The sequence below is a fragment of the Embiotoca jacksoni genome, unplaced genomic scaffold, assembly GCF_022577435.1.
Source record: "Embiotoca jacksoni isolate LCO1_2020_lvr unplaced genomic scaffold, fEmbJac1.0.p SCAF_78, whole genome shotgun sequence".
In the NCBI taxonomy this organism is placed as follows: Eukaryota; Metazoa; Chordata; class Actinopteri; family Embiotocidae; genus Embiotoca; species Embiotoca jacksoni.
Window position 1 is genome coordinate 690,719 of NW_027185434.1, and position 12,592 is coordinate 703,310.

At 49.7% G+C, this 12,592-nt stretch overlaps 1 protein-coding gene across 1 annotated transcript in view; it reads right to left on the reverse strand.

Moving 5' to 3' along the window:
- Positions 1-346: 346 nt before the first annotated feature.
- zanl (zonadhesin, like) overlaps positions 347-12,592 on the reverse strand; it is a 32,392-nt gene continuing 20,146 nt past the window's right edge. The window contains exons 36-53 of the mRNA XM_069177884.1: positions 12,521-12,592; positions 12,300-12,427; positions 11,773-12,044; positions 11,492-11,700; positions 11,089-11,233; positions 8,444-8,691; positions 8,234-8,363; positions 7,810-8,011; positions 7,308-7,469; positions 7,035-7,165; positions 6,370-6,572; positions 6,143-6,278; positions 4,490-4,627; positions 3,695-3,788; positions 3,450-3,493; positions 2,365-2,486; positions 690-1,489; positions 347-359 (exon numbers count right to left, since the gene is read on the reverse strand). The exon at positions 12,521-12,592 is cut by the window's right edge and continues 93 nt beyond it. Coding sequence (XP_069033985.1) covers positions 347-359; positions 690-1,489; positions 2,365-2,486; positions 3,450-3,493; positions 3,695-3,788; positions 4,490-4,627; positions 6,143-6,278; positions 6,370-6,572; positions 7,035-7,165; positions 7,308-7,469; positions 7,810-8,011; positions 8,234-8,363; positions 8,444-8,691; positions 11,089-11,233; positions 11,492-11,700; positions 11,773-12,044; positions 12,300-12,427; positions 12,521-12,592 — 3,249 coding nt within the window. The remainder of the gene's footprint in view (positions 360-689; positions 1,490-2,364; positions 2,487-3,449; positions 3,494-3,694; positions 3,789-4,489; positions 4,628-6,142; positions 6,279-6,369; positions 6,573-7,034; positions 7,166-7,307; positions 7,470-7,809; positions 8,012-8,233; positions 8,364-8,443; positions 8,692-11,088; positions 11,234-11,491; positions 11,701-11,772; positions 12,045-12,299; positions 12,428-12,520) is intronic.

The window sequence follows — 12,592 nt, forward strand, 5'->3', positions numbered from 1 at the left end:
CCATCATCACACTTCAGTTTTCTTTCAGTAATTCCAGTTTCCATTAAACAAGATAAAAGTCTTCCACAGACACGTGAAGGAAACTGAATGAATGATTGACACCTGATGCTGATCAGCTGATCACCTGATCACCACCTTCTATCACGACCTTTTTTAGGACATGACAGGGAAACAAATCAGAGATACGAGTTTTTCACATCATTGTTGATGCAACTAACCACACAGCAACTCTTCGGCATGACGTCATTATTGAAACCGGTTAGTTTAAAGCAGCAGTTTGGAGGAAAATCTCAACTTCCTCCGATTCTCCGTTCATGTCCATGGTTTCCCCCAGAAAGGGGCGTGGTCACGAGCCGACTCTGGATGATGAAATGACGATGTGAACACAAAAACCAATTTTTTATTTCTCCTCTTCATCCTCCTCCTCCCTCCTTCTCTTCATCATCTCAGAATCAGAATCGCTTTATTCGCCAGGTACTTTAATACACAAGGAATTTGACTCCAGTTGTAGCTTCACTCTCAGTGTCCAAAAAAAAATCCAAAACAGACAGACATAGATAGACATATTTACAGGATAGAAATGATGAATATACACATATTTACACCTAAAACAATGGTGCAAATTCTGCTGATGCGGTTGAGTGTCGTGCAAAAAGGTCCAGTGATGTAGAACATGTTCAGTGTTTAACAGAGCGACGGCCTGCAGGTAGAACTGGTCTTGTTCCTGGTGGTTCTGGTGCTCAGTGCTCTGTAGCGCCTCCCAGAGGGCGGGTCGGCACCGATGATGTTCTCTGCAGTCCTGACTGTCCGTTGTAGTCGGTTCTGTTTGGTGACGGCGGTGCAGAGAACAGACTGGGTTATGGATTATGGAACTGGACCAGTAGAACCGGACCAGCATGAGCTGCTGCAGGAAGTCCATCCTCTGCAGGAAGTCCATCCTCTGCAGGAAGTCCATCCCCTGCTGGAAGTCCATCCTCTGTAGGAAGTCCATCCTCTGCAGGAAGTCCATCCTCTGTAGGAAGTCCATCCTCTGCAGGAAGTCCATCCTCTGCAGGAAGTCCATCCTCTGCAGGAAGTCCATCCCCTGCAGGAAGTCCATCCTCTGCAGGAAGTCCATCCTCTGTAGGAAGTCCATCCCCTGCAGGAAGTCCATCCTCTGCTGGAAGTCCATCCTCTGTAGGAAGTCCATCCTCTGTAGGAAGTCCATCCTCTGTAGGAAGTCCATCCTCTGTAGGAAGTCCATCCCCTGCAGGAAGTCCATCCTCTGCTGGAAGTCCATCCTCTGCAGGAAGTCCATCCCCTGCAGGAAGTCCATCCTCTGCAGGAAGTCCATCCTCTGCAGGGCCTTCTTGATGATGGAGTTGATGTTGGAGTCTTCAGGTTCTGAGAGATTGTGGATCCCAGAACCCTGAAGGTTTCCACTGCATGGAAACAGCATGTATTTCTCCTCCTCCCTCCAGACGGTAAAGGATCGATGATGAAGATGAGACTGAGACACAAGTCGTCCGTTTGCAGCTTCTGAAAGCTGTTTAACAAAATATCAGGTTATGGGTACCATCATTTTGTTTGTAATTTTTATTTGTTTTATTATTTAAAATATTCTGTTCAAACAAAAATTTAAAAGCAAAGTGATTTGTATTAAATATGGAATAAACAATAATGGAGGCTGATGACTGGTCAGTTTATAAACCGTTTTCAGTTTTGTGAAGATGCACTTTTAATAGTTAGTTCATTGAGAAGATGAATTCTATCAACATGAAGGAAATCTGACAGCAAGAAACATTTAAAATCAACATGTTCAGTTTTCACTGGACAGGAAGGGTTTGAAAAATGTTAATTTGAAAAGGAACTAAAGCTGTCAGAAAAATGTAGAGGACTCAAAAGTACGATATTAGAGATTTAGTGGAGTAGAAGCGCAAAGTAACATAAAATGGAAATACTTAAGCCAAGTTGAAGTACTTGGAATTTGTACTTAGGTATTGTACTTAAGTAAATGTACTTCGAATTAAAACTTTGGTAAAATCCCACCAATTGACGGTTTGACAACAGACTTCACAGATAATCAGAATAAGAACGTCTCTTCCTCTGTTCATGGTCGTATTGTTGGAGGTTTAACAAAGACAAACACACATTTTCATTTTTTGCACACATTTAATTCTAAAAATACAGTAAAACACACAGAGACATTTCCACTAGTCTGTTAATTAAAAGGACATCTTCAAAAGTATAACTTAAAAAAGCAACACATGGTCATGTGAACAATATCTCGAACAACAACGGTTTCCTTCATTTATTTTGTTCTTCTTTAAATAGCAAGGACCTCCACCTCGATTGGGTATGAACATAATTTATCAATGATGGTACGGTGGTATGTGTTGGAGCTGAGTAAGACATGCGGTTTGGGGAAGCCTCAGCTGAGAATCCACTGCAGCTCTCGGCCTCGCAGATCCCCAAAGTACTTCTAAGAATCACAGAGGGAATAGAAACTAGAAGGACAAGAGGGAGGCAGGGTCACGAACAACGGGAGCAGCGAACGTACACCAGTAGCAGACAGATGTGCCGGATAGGAAGGTATTTGTAGATACATGGCTGGAAGGGGAGTGTTTGAGGTGTGGTCCTGATCCTGAAATTCAGATCAATTTGATCTCCAATTAAATAAAAGGTGAATGGGAGTCAGAACAGGTGGTTGTTCAGAGAGAAGTCCTTTTCTCTTTGTTCTGCTCATCTATGTTTGAATATGGAACACCTGAAAGAAAAGGAGGAAAGAGAAGACATGATATCAGAGCAGATATTAGGGAGGCAACAACAAACACAAACAACTGATTCAATTTACAGATGAATAACTACCTCAAACACTTTAGATTTGACCTGTGTTACTAACAAAGTACAGAATCTGTTCGGGGAAACCTTCTGGAAACTAAAAGCAAAGTTTACTGGGTTCCAGATGAGTCCTTCCCTCTGACAGTCTTCTACGGTGTCGTACAGGAAGTAGTGTTGTTTCAAATCACATGGACAGGAAATGACCTCATCATGGGAACACATCACCCTCCAAAATATCTGCAGCTTTAATTATTTTACCCAGAAATCAGCGTGTTTTTGTGTCCTCTGTTCAACACACTGAATAAACACACTGATTCTTCTGTCCAGCAGCAGTGGAACAGAAACACGTTGCGTTCAGGAACAGCTGCAGCTTCTCATACGCTTCAATCTGAAAATGCTTAACGTCGGTGGCCCCGCCCCTTCCTCTACGATGAACACGAATCAGACTGCAGAACTGCATTTTCTTTCATGTCAGGAATACAACTAAATGTTAATAGTAGAACCAGTAGAACCAGTAGAACCAGGGGCATTGAGCAGATCATCCATCTTTACTGGTTCTACGTCAGTCAGCTACTTTTAACGCAGTCTTCATCCCTGATGCTCTTTCATGTGAATGAATGATGACTTACATGAGGAGGTCATGCTGAGCTTGTCCTCATCATGCTGCTGGTTCCTGTGGAGAGAACAGACCGAGGTGAGCGACATCATGATCAACACGATGCAGACATACAGCAGCCGTGATACAGCGAGAAGGCAGAGCCATCGATCAACGCGTTCCCTCCCGGTGCCGACCCGCGGATGTTCTGATCTGGACTACACAAACCTGGAAGGGAAACCGAACTCTGTTCCTACTGCTCACAAGGTGGAGACTCACTTGGCTTTGCGCCTGCAGAGACACACGATGGTCGTCACGACGATGATGACGGTGACGACGACCAGAACCACGATCAGGATGATCCACTTGGTTTCTGTGACAAATAAGAATTATGTGAAAGAAGTCAAAGTCGGTCTCCCAATGAAGTTTCTATCAAAGATTCAAATATAAAAGAAGTCTGAAACTTTTTATGTATATTTGTATATTGTAGTAGAACGAGCTTCATGTGTGCTGATGTCAGGTGGTGGTCAGGTGGTGGTCAGGTGGTGGTCAGGTAGTGGTCAGGTAGTGGTCAGGTGGTGGTCAGGTAGTGGTCAGGTGGTGGTCAGGTGGTGGTCAGGTAGTGGTCAGGTAGTGGTCAGGTGGTGGTCAGGTGGTGGTCAGGTGGTGGTCAGGTAGTGGTCAGGTGGTGGTCAGGTAGTGGTCAGGTGGTGGTCAGGTAGTGGTCAGGTGGTGGTCAGGTGGTGGTCAGGTGGTGGTCAGGTAGTGGTCAGGTGGTGGTCAGGTAGTGGTCAGGTGGTGGTCAGGTAGTGGTCAGGTAGTGGTCAGGTAGTGGTCAGGTGGTGGTCAGGTAGTGGTCAGGTGGTGGTCAGGTGGTGGTCAGGTGGTGGTCAGGTAGTGGTCAGGTGGTGGTCAGGTAGTGGTCAGGTGGTGGTCAGGTAGTGGTCAGGTGGTGGTCAGGTGGTGGTCAGGTAGTGGTCAGGTGGTGGTCAGGTGGTGGTCAGGTAGTGGTCAGGTGGTGGTCAGGTAGATGAAGACGTGTTGGAGTGCAGCAGATGTGTGAGATGGCCTCACCCAGTCCCTCGCTTGCTGTTTTCTCCACCTCACAGTTGATGCCTTCGAAGCCTTCTTCACACTGACAGCTGTATGAGTTGTTGTCGGCGTCCTTACAGGTTCCTCCGTTCAGACAGGGGCTGCTGAGGCAGGGACTCGCTGCAACACACAACGACACACAACGAACACACAACGAACACACAACGAACACACAACGACACACAACGACACACAACGAACACACAACGAACACACAACGACACACAACAAACACACAACGACACACAACGAACACACAACGACACACAACGACACACAATGAACACACAACGACACACAACGACACACAACGACACACAACGAACACACAACGACACACAACGAACACACAACGACACACAACGAACACACAACGACACACAACGACACACAACGAACACACAACGACACACGACACACAACGAACACACAACGACACACAACGACACACAACGAACACACAACGACACACAATGACACACAACGACACACAACGAACACACAACGACACACAACGCCACACAATGACACACAACGAACACACAATGACACACGACACACAACGAACACACAACAACACACAACGACACACAACGAACACACAACGAACACACAACGACACACAACGAACACACAATGACACACAACGAACACACAACGACACACGACACACAACGAACACACAACGACACACAACGACACACAACGAACACACAACGACACACAACGACACACAACGAACACACAACGACACACAATGACACACAACGACACACAACGAACACACAACGAACACACAACGACACACAACGCCACACAACGACACACAATGAACACACAACGAACACACAACGACACACAACGCCACACAACGACACACAACGAACACACAACGACACACAATGACACACAACGAACACACAACGACACACAAGGACACACAAGGACACACAAGGACACACAACGAACACACAACGACACACAAAGACACACAACGACACACAACGACACACAAGGACACACAAGGACACACAAGGACACACAACGACACACAACGACACACAAAGACACACAACGACACACAACGACACACAAAGACACACAAAGACACGTCACTCAGCTTCTGTCCAGTCAGCTTCTGTCCAGTCAGCACTTCCATCACAATCTCAGAGTTCAGGCACCAACAGATGATGCAGCAGTTTGCTGACTTGTTCAGTGTTTCATGAAGATCTACACATCCTCACTTCTACCGACCAACAGAGCAGCAGCTTCCTGTCAAACACCTGGGGAGCGTTTTATAACTGTTGTGGACCAAGAGAACAAAAAGAGGCGTCACTCCCCACGCAAAAGTCTGGATCTTTAAAAACAAGAATGTTCACATCTCTGAACATGTGAACGGACATTTTGGAGATGAACTGAAGCCAGATGGTAGAAACTAGATGAGACTTTCATAGATCATCCTGATTCAAACCAGCAGATTGATTTACTGCTACTGAGTCACATCTGATGCACACACACACACACACACACACACACACACACACACACACACACACACATCACACACACACACACACACACACACACACACACACACACACACACACACACACACACACACACACACACACACACCTTTGAAGCAGTCCCGTCTGAGCTCGTAGATGGTGCAGACGTCTCCTGGTTGGCAGGTCTTGGGTTGACACACGGCTCCGGTGCTGGTGCATTCACAGGACTGAGAACAGTCCTCGGTCACAAACTTGTCTGTGAGCTGCATGGTGGAGAGGTGAAAGGTCAAAGGTCAGTGGGTCACATGACCACACAGCAACACACACACACACACGGTCAGCGCTGAGACGTACCGGGTAGTATCTGTTGAGGAAGGTGCAGCCACACTGAGTGTACGGCACACACACTCCCTCGCTCATCACGAAGCCCGCCGCACACTGACACCCCTCCACACAGGAAGTAGTGTCACACTCTGAGGGGGCCGCCAGGTCAGCGCAGGAGGCGGGGCAAGGTGACATGCAGGTGGAGTAAATGCTGTTGGCCCCACAGGACAAGACTGAGACAGAGAGACAGGGTCAGTATGAATGACAAGCAGGCTCCTCCCACCTCCTGTGAATGGACTGTGATGTGTGTGTGTGTGTGTGTGTGTGTGTGTGTGTGTGTGTGTGTGTGTGTGTGTGTGTGATGTGTGTGTGTGTGTGTGATGTGTGTGTGTGTGTGTGTGTGTGTGTGTGTGTCTCTGTGTGTGTGTGTGTGTGTGTATGTGTGTGTGTGTGTGTGTGTGTGTGTGTGTGTGTGTGTCTCTGTGTGTGTGTGTGTGTGTGTGTGTGTGTGTGTGTGTGTGTGTGTGTGTGTGTGTGTGTGTGTGTGTCTCTGTGTGTGTGTGTGTGTGTGTGTGTGTGTGTGTGTGTGTGTGTGTGTGTGTGTGTGTCTGTGTGTGTGTGTGTGTGTGTGTGTGTGTGTATGTGTATGTATGTGTGTGTGTGTGTGTGTGTGTGTGTGTGTGTGTACATCTTACCACAGTCCAGCTGCTTCCTCCAGGACCCCAGAGTGACTCCGGCCTCCTGACAGGCTGCAGCGTACGCCTCGTAGCTGGTGCAGCGCAGCTCTCCACTGCCTTGTTCAGCACATAGGTCGAACACACAGTCACTGAGGGACACACACACATATTTATATATCAAATACACACATATTTATATATCAAATACACACATATTTATATATCAAATACACACATATTTATATATCAAATACACACATATCAAACTGCACTGAGGACGGCTCCACTCACTCCTGGAAGGTTTGTGGCGGCAGGACGGCGTGGCAGGCGGCGAACGGCCCGCTGGGGTCCGACAGCGCTCCACACTGAGTCAGCTGGTTGTACTCGTCCAGCTGAGACTGAGAGCAGTCCGAGGTCTCGAATCCTGGATCTGGATCTGTGTCCACTTCTCGCCTGGAGACACAGAGGAGACAGGTTAAGGCGGCGGAGTTTAATCAGGACTGAAGCTGGCAATCTGTTTGCTGTGATCACCACGGTAACGACACGGTGACAGGACGTTACGTTCGGGAACCGGGCCGCTGGTTGTTGTAGGAAGTGGTTTTAGTCTAATGGACAGACGGATCCAGAGGGTCCAGAACCAGGACTGCTAAATGATCCAAACATCAGGACACCAGTGATGCTGGACATCAGCTGTCCTCCATTCACTTAATAGAGTGCTTTTCCCACCAACTTCTTGCTAATATAAGATGCAGACATCCTGTGTTCCCGGTGAAAGCCCTGGCTGCCGCCCTACCTGTGGATGTGGACGGTCACGGGGAGGTCAGAGGTCGTCAGTCCAGCAGCCTGTCGGTCGCTGACCCTCCAGCTCTCTCCAAACGTGTTCAGGTTTCTGACCACCGTCCCGTCCGGCTTCATGTACTCGTTCCTACTGAGGCCGTCGTAGTTTCCACACAGTCCTCGGACGGAGTTCCTGTAGGTGCTGGGGAGGATGATCTCTGACGCACAGAGATGGAGGGGGGAGAGGGGGGAGGGAGAGGGGGGAGGGAGACGGGGGAGGGAGACGGGGGAGGGAGACAGGGGAGAGAGAGGGGGGAGATGGAGGGGAGAGAGGGGAGAGAGGGGAGAGAGGGGAGAGAGAGGGGGGAGACGGAGGAGTGAACACCTTCAACGGCCCAACGGGCTCCGTCAGCGAGGACAGAAGGTTTCTACTGTTTTACCTCCTCGACTGTTTCCATCGAAGCGAACGGTGAGGCCGAAGTTGGTGGTGAGCTGCACCTGCATGGAGGTCATGGTGATGGTCAATCCGTCGACTGGACTGAGAGGCGGAGCCACGCGCTCCCCGTTCACCTGGAGGACACAACAGGCCGTCAGCACTGCAGAGGACGCTCAGAGATCCCCGGGGCTCTCAGGACGGAGACGCGTCTTACCAGGACCTCCCTCTCCTGCTGGAAGCGGATGTTGACGCCGAGCACGTCGATGTACATCTGATCCAGGAAGGAAATCCTCCTGTTGCCCCCCCGACGGATGTTCTTCCCCCTCACCACCAGGGGCGCCTGGGAGCTCTGCAAGTTGTGGCCCTGAGCCAGGATGTAGGTGTGGGGACCCTGGAAGTGATGGGAGAACCCGTCGAATGTTCGGTAGTGAGGATCCCCGGAGATGGAGCACTTATCGAATTCTGGAGGGGACAGAAGGAAGAATCACAACGGCTCCTGTTCAGGTGTTCAGGTGTTCAGGTGTTCTGGTGTTCAGGTGTTCTGGTGTTCAGGTGTTCAGGTGTTCTGGTGTTCAGGTGTTCAGGTGTTCTGGTGTTCAGGTGTTCTGGTGTTCAGGTGTTCTGGTGTTCTGGTGTTCAGGTGTTCAGGTGTTCTGGTGTTCTGGTGTTCAGGTGTTCAGGTGTTCTGGTGTTCAGGTGTTCAGGTGTTCTGGTGTTCAGGTGTTCTGGTGTTCAGGTGTTCTGGTGTTCTGGTGTTCAGGTGTTCAGGTGTTCTGGTGTTCTGGTGTTCAGGTGTTCTGGTGTTCAGGTGTTCAGGTGTTCTCGTGTTCTGGTCTTCAGGTGTTCAGGTGTTCTGGTGTTCAGGTGTTCTGGTGTTCTGGTGTTCTGGTGTTCAGGTGTTCTGGTGTTCAGGTGTTCTGGTGTTCAGGTGTTCAGGTGTTCTGGTGTTCTGGTGTTCAGGTGTTCAGGTGATCAGGTGTTCTGGTCTTCAGGTGTTCAGGTGTTCAGGTGTTCTGGTGTTCAGGTGTTCAGGTGTTCTGGTGTTCAGGTGTTCAGGTGTTCAGGTGTTCTGGTGTTCTGGTGTTCAGGTATTTCAGGTGTTCTCGTGTTCTGGTGTTCAGGTGTTCTGGTGTTCAGGTGTTCAGGTGTTCTGGTGTTCTGGTGTTCAGGTGTTCAGGTGTTCTGGTGTTCAGGTGTTCAGGTGTTCAGGTGTTCTGGTGTTCAGGTGTTCAGGTGTTCTGGTGTTCAGGTGTTCTGGTGTTCAGGTGTTCAGGTGTTCTGGTGTTCAGGTGTTCAGGTGTTCTGGTCTTCAGGTGTTCAGGTGTTCTGGTGTTCAGGTGTTCAGGTGTTCTGGTGTTCAGGTGTTCAGGTGTTCAGGTGTTCTGGTGTTCAGGTGTTCTGGTGTTCTGGTGTTCAGGTGTTCAGGTGTTCTGGTGTTCAGGTGTTCAGGTGTTCAGGTGTTCTGGTGTTCAGGTGTTCAGGTGTTCAGGTATTTCAGGTGTTCTCGTGTTCTGGTGTTCAGGTGTTCTGGTGTTCAGGTGTTCAGGTGTTCTGGTGTTCTGGTGTTCAGGTGTTCAGGTGTTCTGGTGTTCAGGTGTTCAGGTGTTCAGGTGTTCTGGTGTTCAGGTGTTCAGGTATTTCAGGTGTTCTCGTGTTCTGGTGTTCAGGTGTTCTGGTGTTCAGGTGTTCAGGTGTTCTGGTGTTCTGGTGTTCAGGTGTTCAGGTGTTCTGGTGTTCAGGTGTTCAGGTGTTCAGGTGTTCTGGTGTTCAGGTGTTCAGGTGTTCTGGTGTTCAGGTGTTCTGGTGTTCTGGTGTTCAGGTGTTCAGGTGTTCTGGTGTTCAGGTGTTCAGGTGTTCTGGTGTTCTGGTGTTCAGGTGTTCAGGTGTTCTGGTGTTCAGGTGTTCTGGTGTTCTGGTGTTCAGGTGTTCAGGTGTTCTGGTGTTCAGGTGTTCAGGTGTTCTGGTCTTCAGGTGTTCAGGTGTTCTGGTGTTCAGGTGTTCTGGTGTTCAGGTGTTCTGGTGTTCTGGTGTTCAGGTGTTCAGGTGTTCTGGTGTTCAGGTGTTCAGGTGTTCTGGTGTTCAGGTGTTCAGGTGTTCTGGTCTTCAGGTGTTCAGGTGTTCTGGTGTTCTGGTCTTCAGGTGTTCAGGTGTTCAGGTGTTCTGGTGTTCAGGTGTTCAGGTGTTCAGGTGTTCTGGTGTTCAGGTGTTCAGGTGTTCTGGTGTTCTGGTGTTCAGGTGTTCTGGTGTTCTGGTGTTCAGGTGTTCAGGTGTTCTCGTGTTCTGGTCTTCAGGTGTTCTGGTGTTCAGGTGTTCAGGTGTTCTGGTGTTCAGGTGTTCAGGTGTTCTGGTGTTCAGGTGTTCAGGTGTTCAGGTGTTCTGGTGTTCTGGTGTTCTGGTGTTCAGGTGTTCTGGTGTTCTGGTGTTCTGGTGTTCTGGTGTTCAGGTGTTCAGGTGTTCAGGTGTTCTGGTGTTCAGGTGTTCTGGTGTTCAGGTGTTCAGGTGTTCAGGTGTTCTGGTGTTCAGGTGTTCTGGTGTTCTGGTGTTCAGGTGTTCAGGTGTTCAGGTGTTCTGGTGTTCAGGTGTTCAGGTGTTCTGGTGTTCAGGTGTTCTGGTGTTCTGGTGTTCAGGTGTTCAGGTGTTCTGGTGTTCTGGTGTTCAGGTGTTCAGGTGTTCAGGTGTTCTGGTGTTCAGGTGTTCAGGTGTTCTGGTGTTCTGGTGTTCAGGTGTTCAGGTGTTCTGGTGTTCAGGTGTTCTGGTGTTCTGGTGTTCAGGTGTTCAGGTGTTCAGGTGTTCAGGTGTTCTGGTGTTCAGGTGTTCAGGTGTTCTGGTGTTCAGGTGTTCAGGTGTTGTCAGACTCACTGGATGGTTTACAGTACAGATCTCCGTACTTGTCCAGTGCGCAGACAGAGTTGGAGTCACAGCTATGATCCTCACATGAGATTTTACCGCCAGCGTTACACGTGCACGACTCGTCACAGTCATCTGTCAGCCATGAGTCTCCCATCTACACACACACACACACACACACACACACACACACACACACACACACACACACACACACACACACACACACACACACACACACACACACACACACACTTTTAGGGCTTTTCTTGCAGCCCTTGTCTGCTTCTTTAATGCTTATAACCTGCAGGTGTATTATTATCTATCTGTTGGTTTTCAGGATGGTGCGTGACATCACTTCCTGTTTCAGGATGTTGTGAGTGACATCACTTCCTGTCCCAGGTGCCTCACTCACATCGTGGTACTCTCCGTCCGAGTGCAGGCAGCCGCACCTGTTCAGAGGAACACACTTGCTGTCGCTGAGGACGTGGCCGGCGTCGCACTGGCAACCCTCCACGCAGGTGGTGGGGGGGAGGTGGCAGAAGATGGGGAAGAGGTCAGAGCAGGTGGGGGGGCAGGGGGCGGTGCAGTCGGAGTAGTGGCTGTTGGGAGGACAGGGCAGGGCTGCAGGGAGGGAGCAGAGTTAGAGGAGAAGAGGAGGACTGGATGTTTCTCCGAGTGTCGGCTGAGACTCACGACAGAAGGAGTTGTTCCTCCAGCTGACGGCGACGCCGGCGCTCTGACAGGCCTGAGCCAACGCCGCCACGTTGTCACACAGCGTCGCCTGCATGCCGTCGTACTCGCACATGTCGTAGACGCAGTTACCCAGGAAGGCCTCGGGGGGCACCAGAGAGTGGCAGGGCTTGAAGCGGTCGGAGAGGATGACGGCGGCGCACTGAGCCTCGAACAGCGCCTCCTCCTCGGCGGTGCAGTTGGGGTGGACGTCCGGCCGCGTGTCGGGCTGACAGCTGTGAGGAGAACATCTGGATGGTTAGAGAGGAGCTCAGCTCACAGAAACTCCTGCTCATTAACTGAACGTGAAACACCCAGAAGGTTTACAGATGTTCTGCAGGTGTTTGAGTTGGACCTGTGTGATGTGTGCTGATACACGAGAGGAACAGACGCTTCATCTTTCACAGCGTTCAGATGGAAACGCCGACTAACCAAACACAGTCCAAACGTCTGAGTGACCAGAAGGCCGTCTGTTGGAGCGCAGCACTGACCCGGGGTCGCTGTCTCCTTCTGACTTCCAGCTGTTTCCCAGTTCGATCACGTCCTTCGCCGGTTTTTTGTCGGGCATCAGGTTGTCGTCAGAGGAGTTGTGGTTGTAGTTTCCACACATGCCACACAGCTGGAGAGCAGCAAGGTTCAAACAGTGTCACCACTTCAAATCCACAAAATTCAAACCTTTTCTGTGTTTACTTTGTGACTGGACTCTTCATACCTTGTTGAAGTATTCTCCAGGAACGGTGATCTCCAGGTGATGGATGCCGTCAAACTTCACCTGCAGACCGAA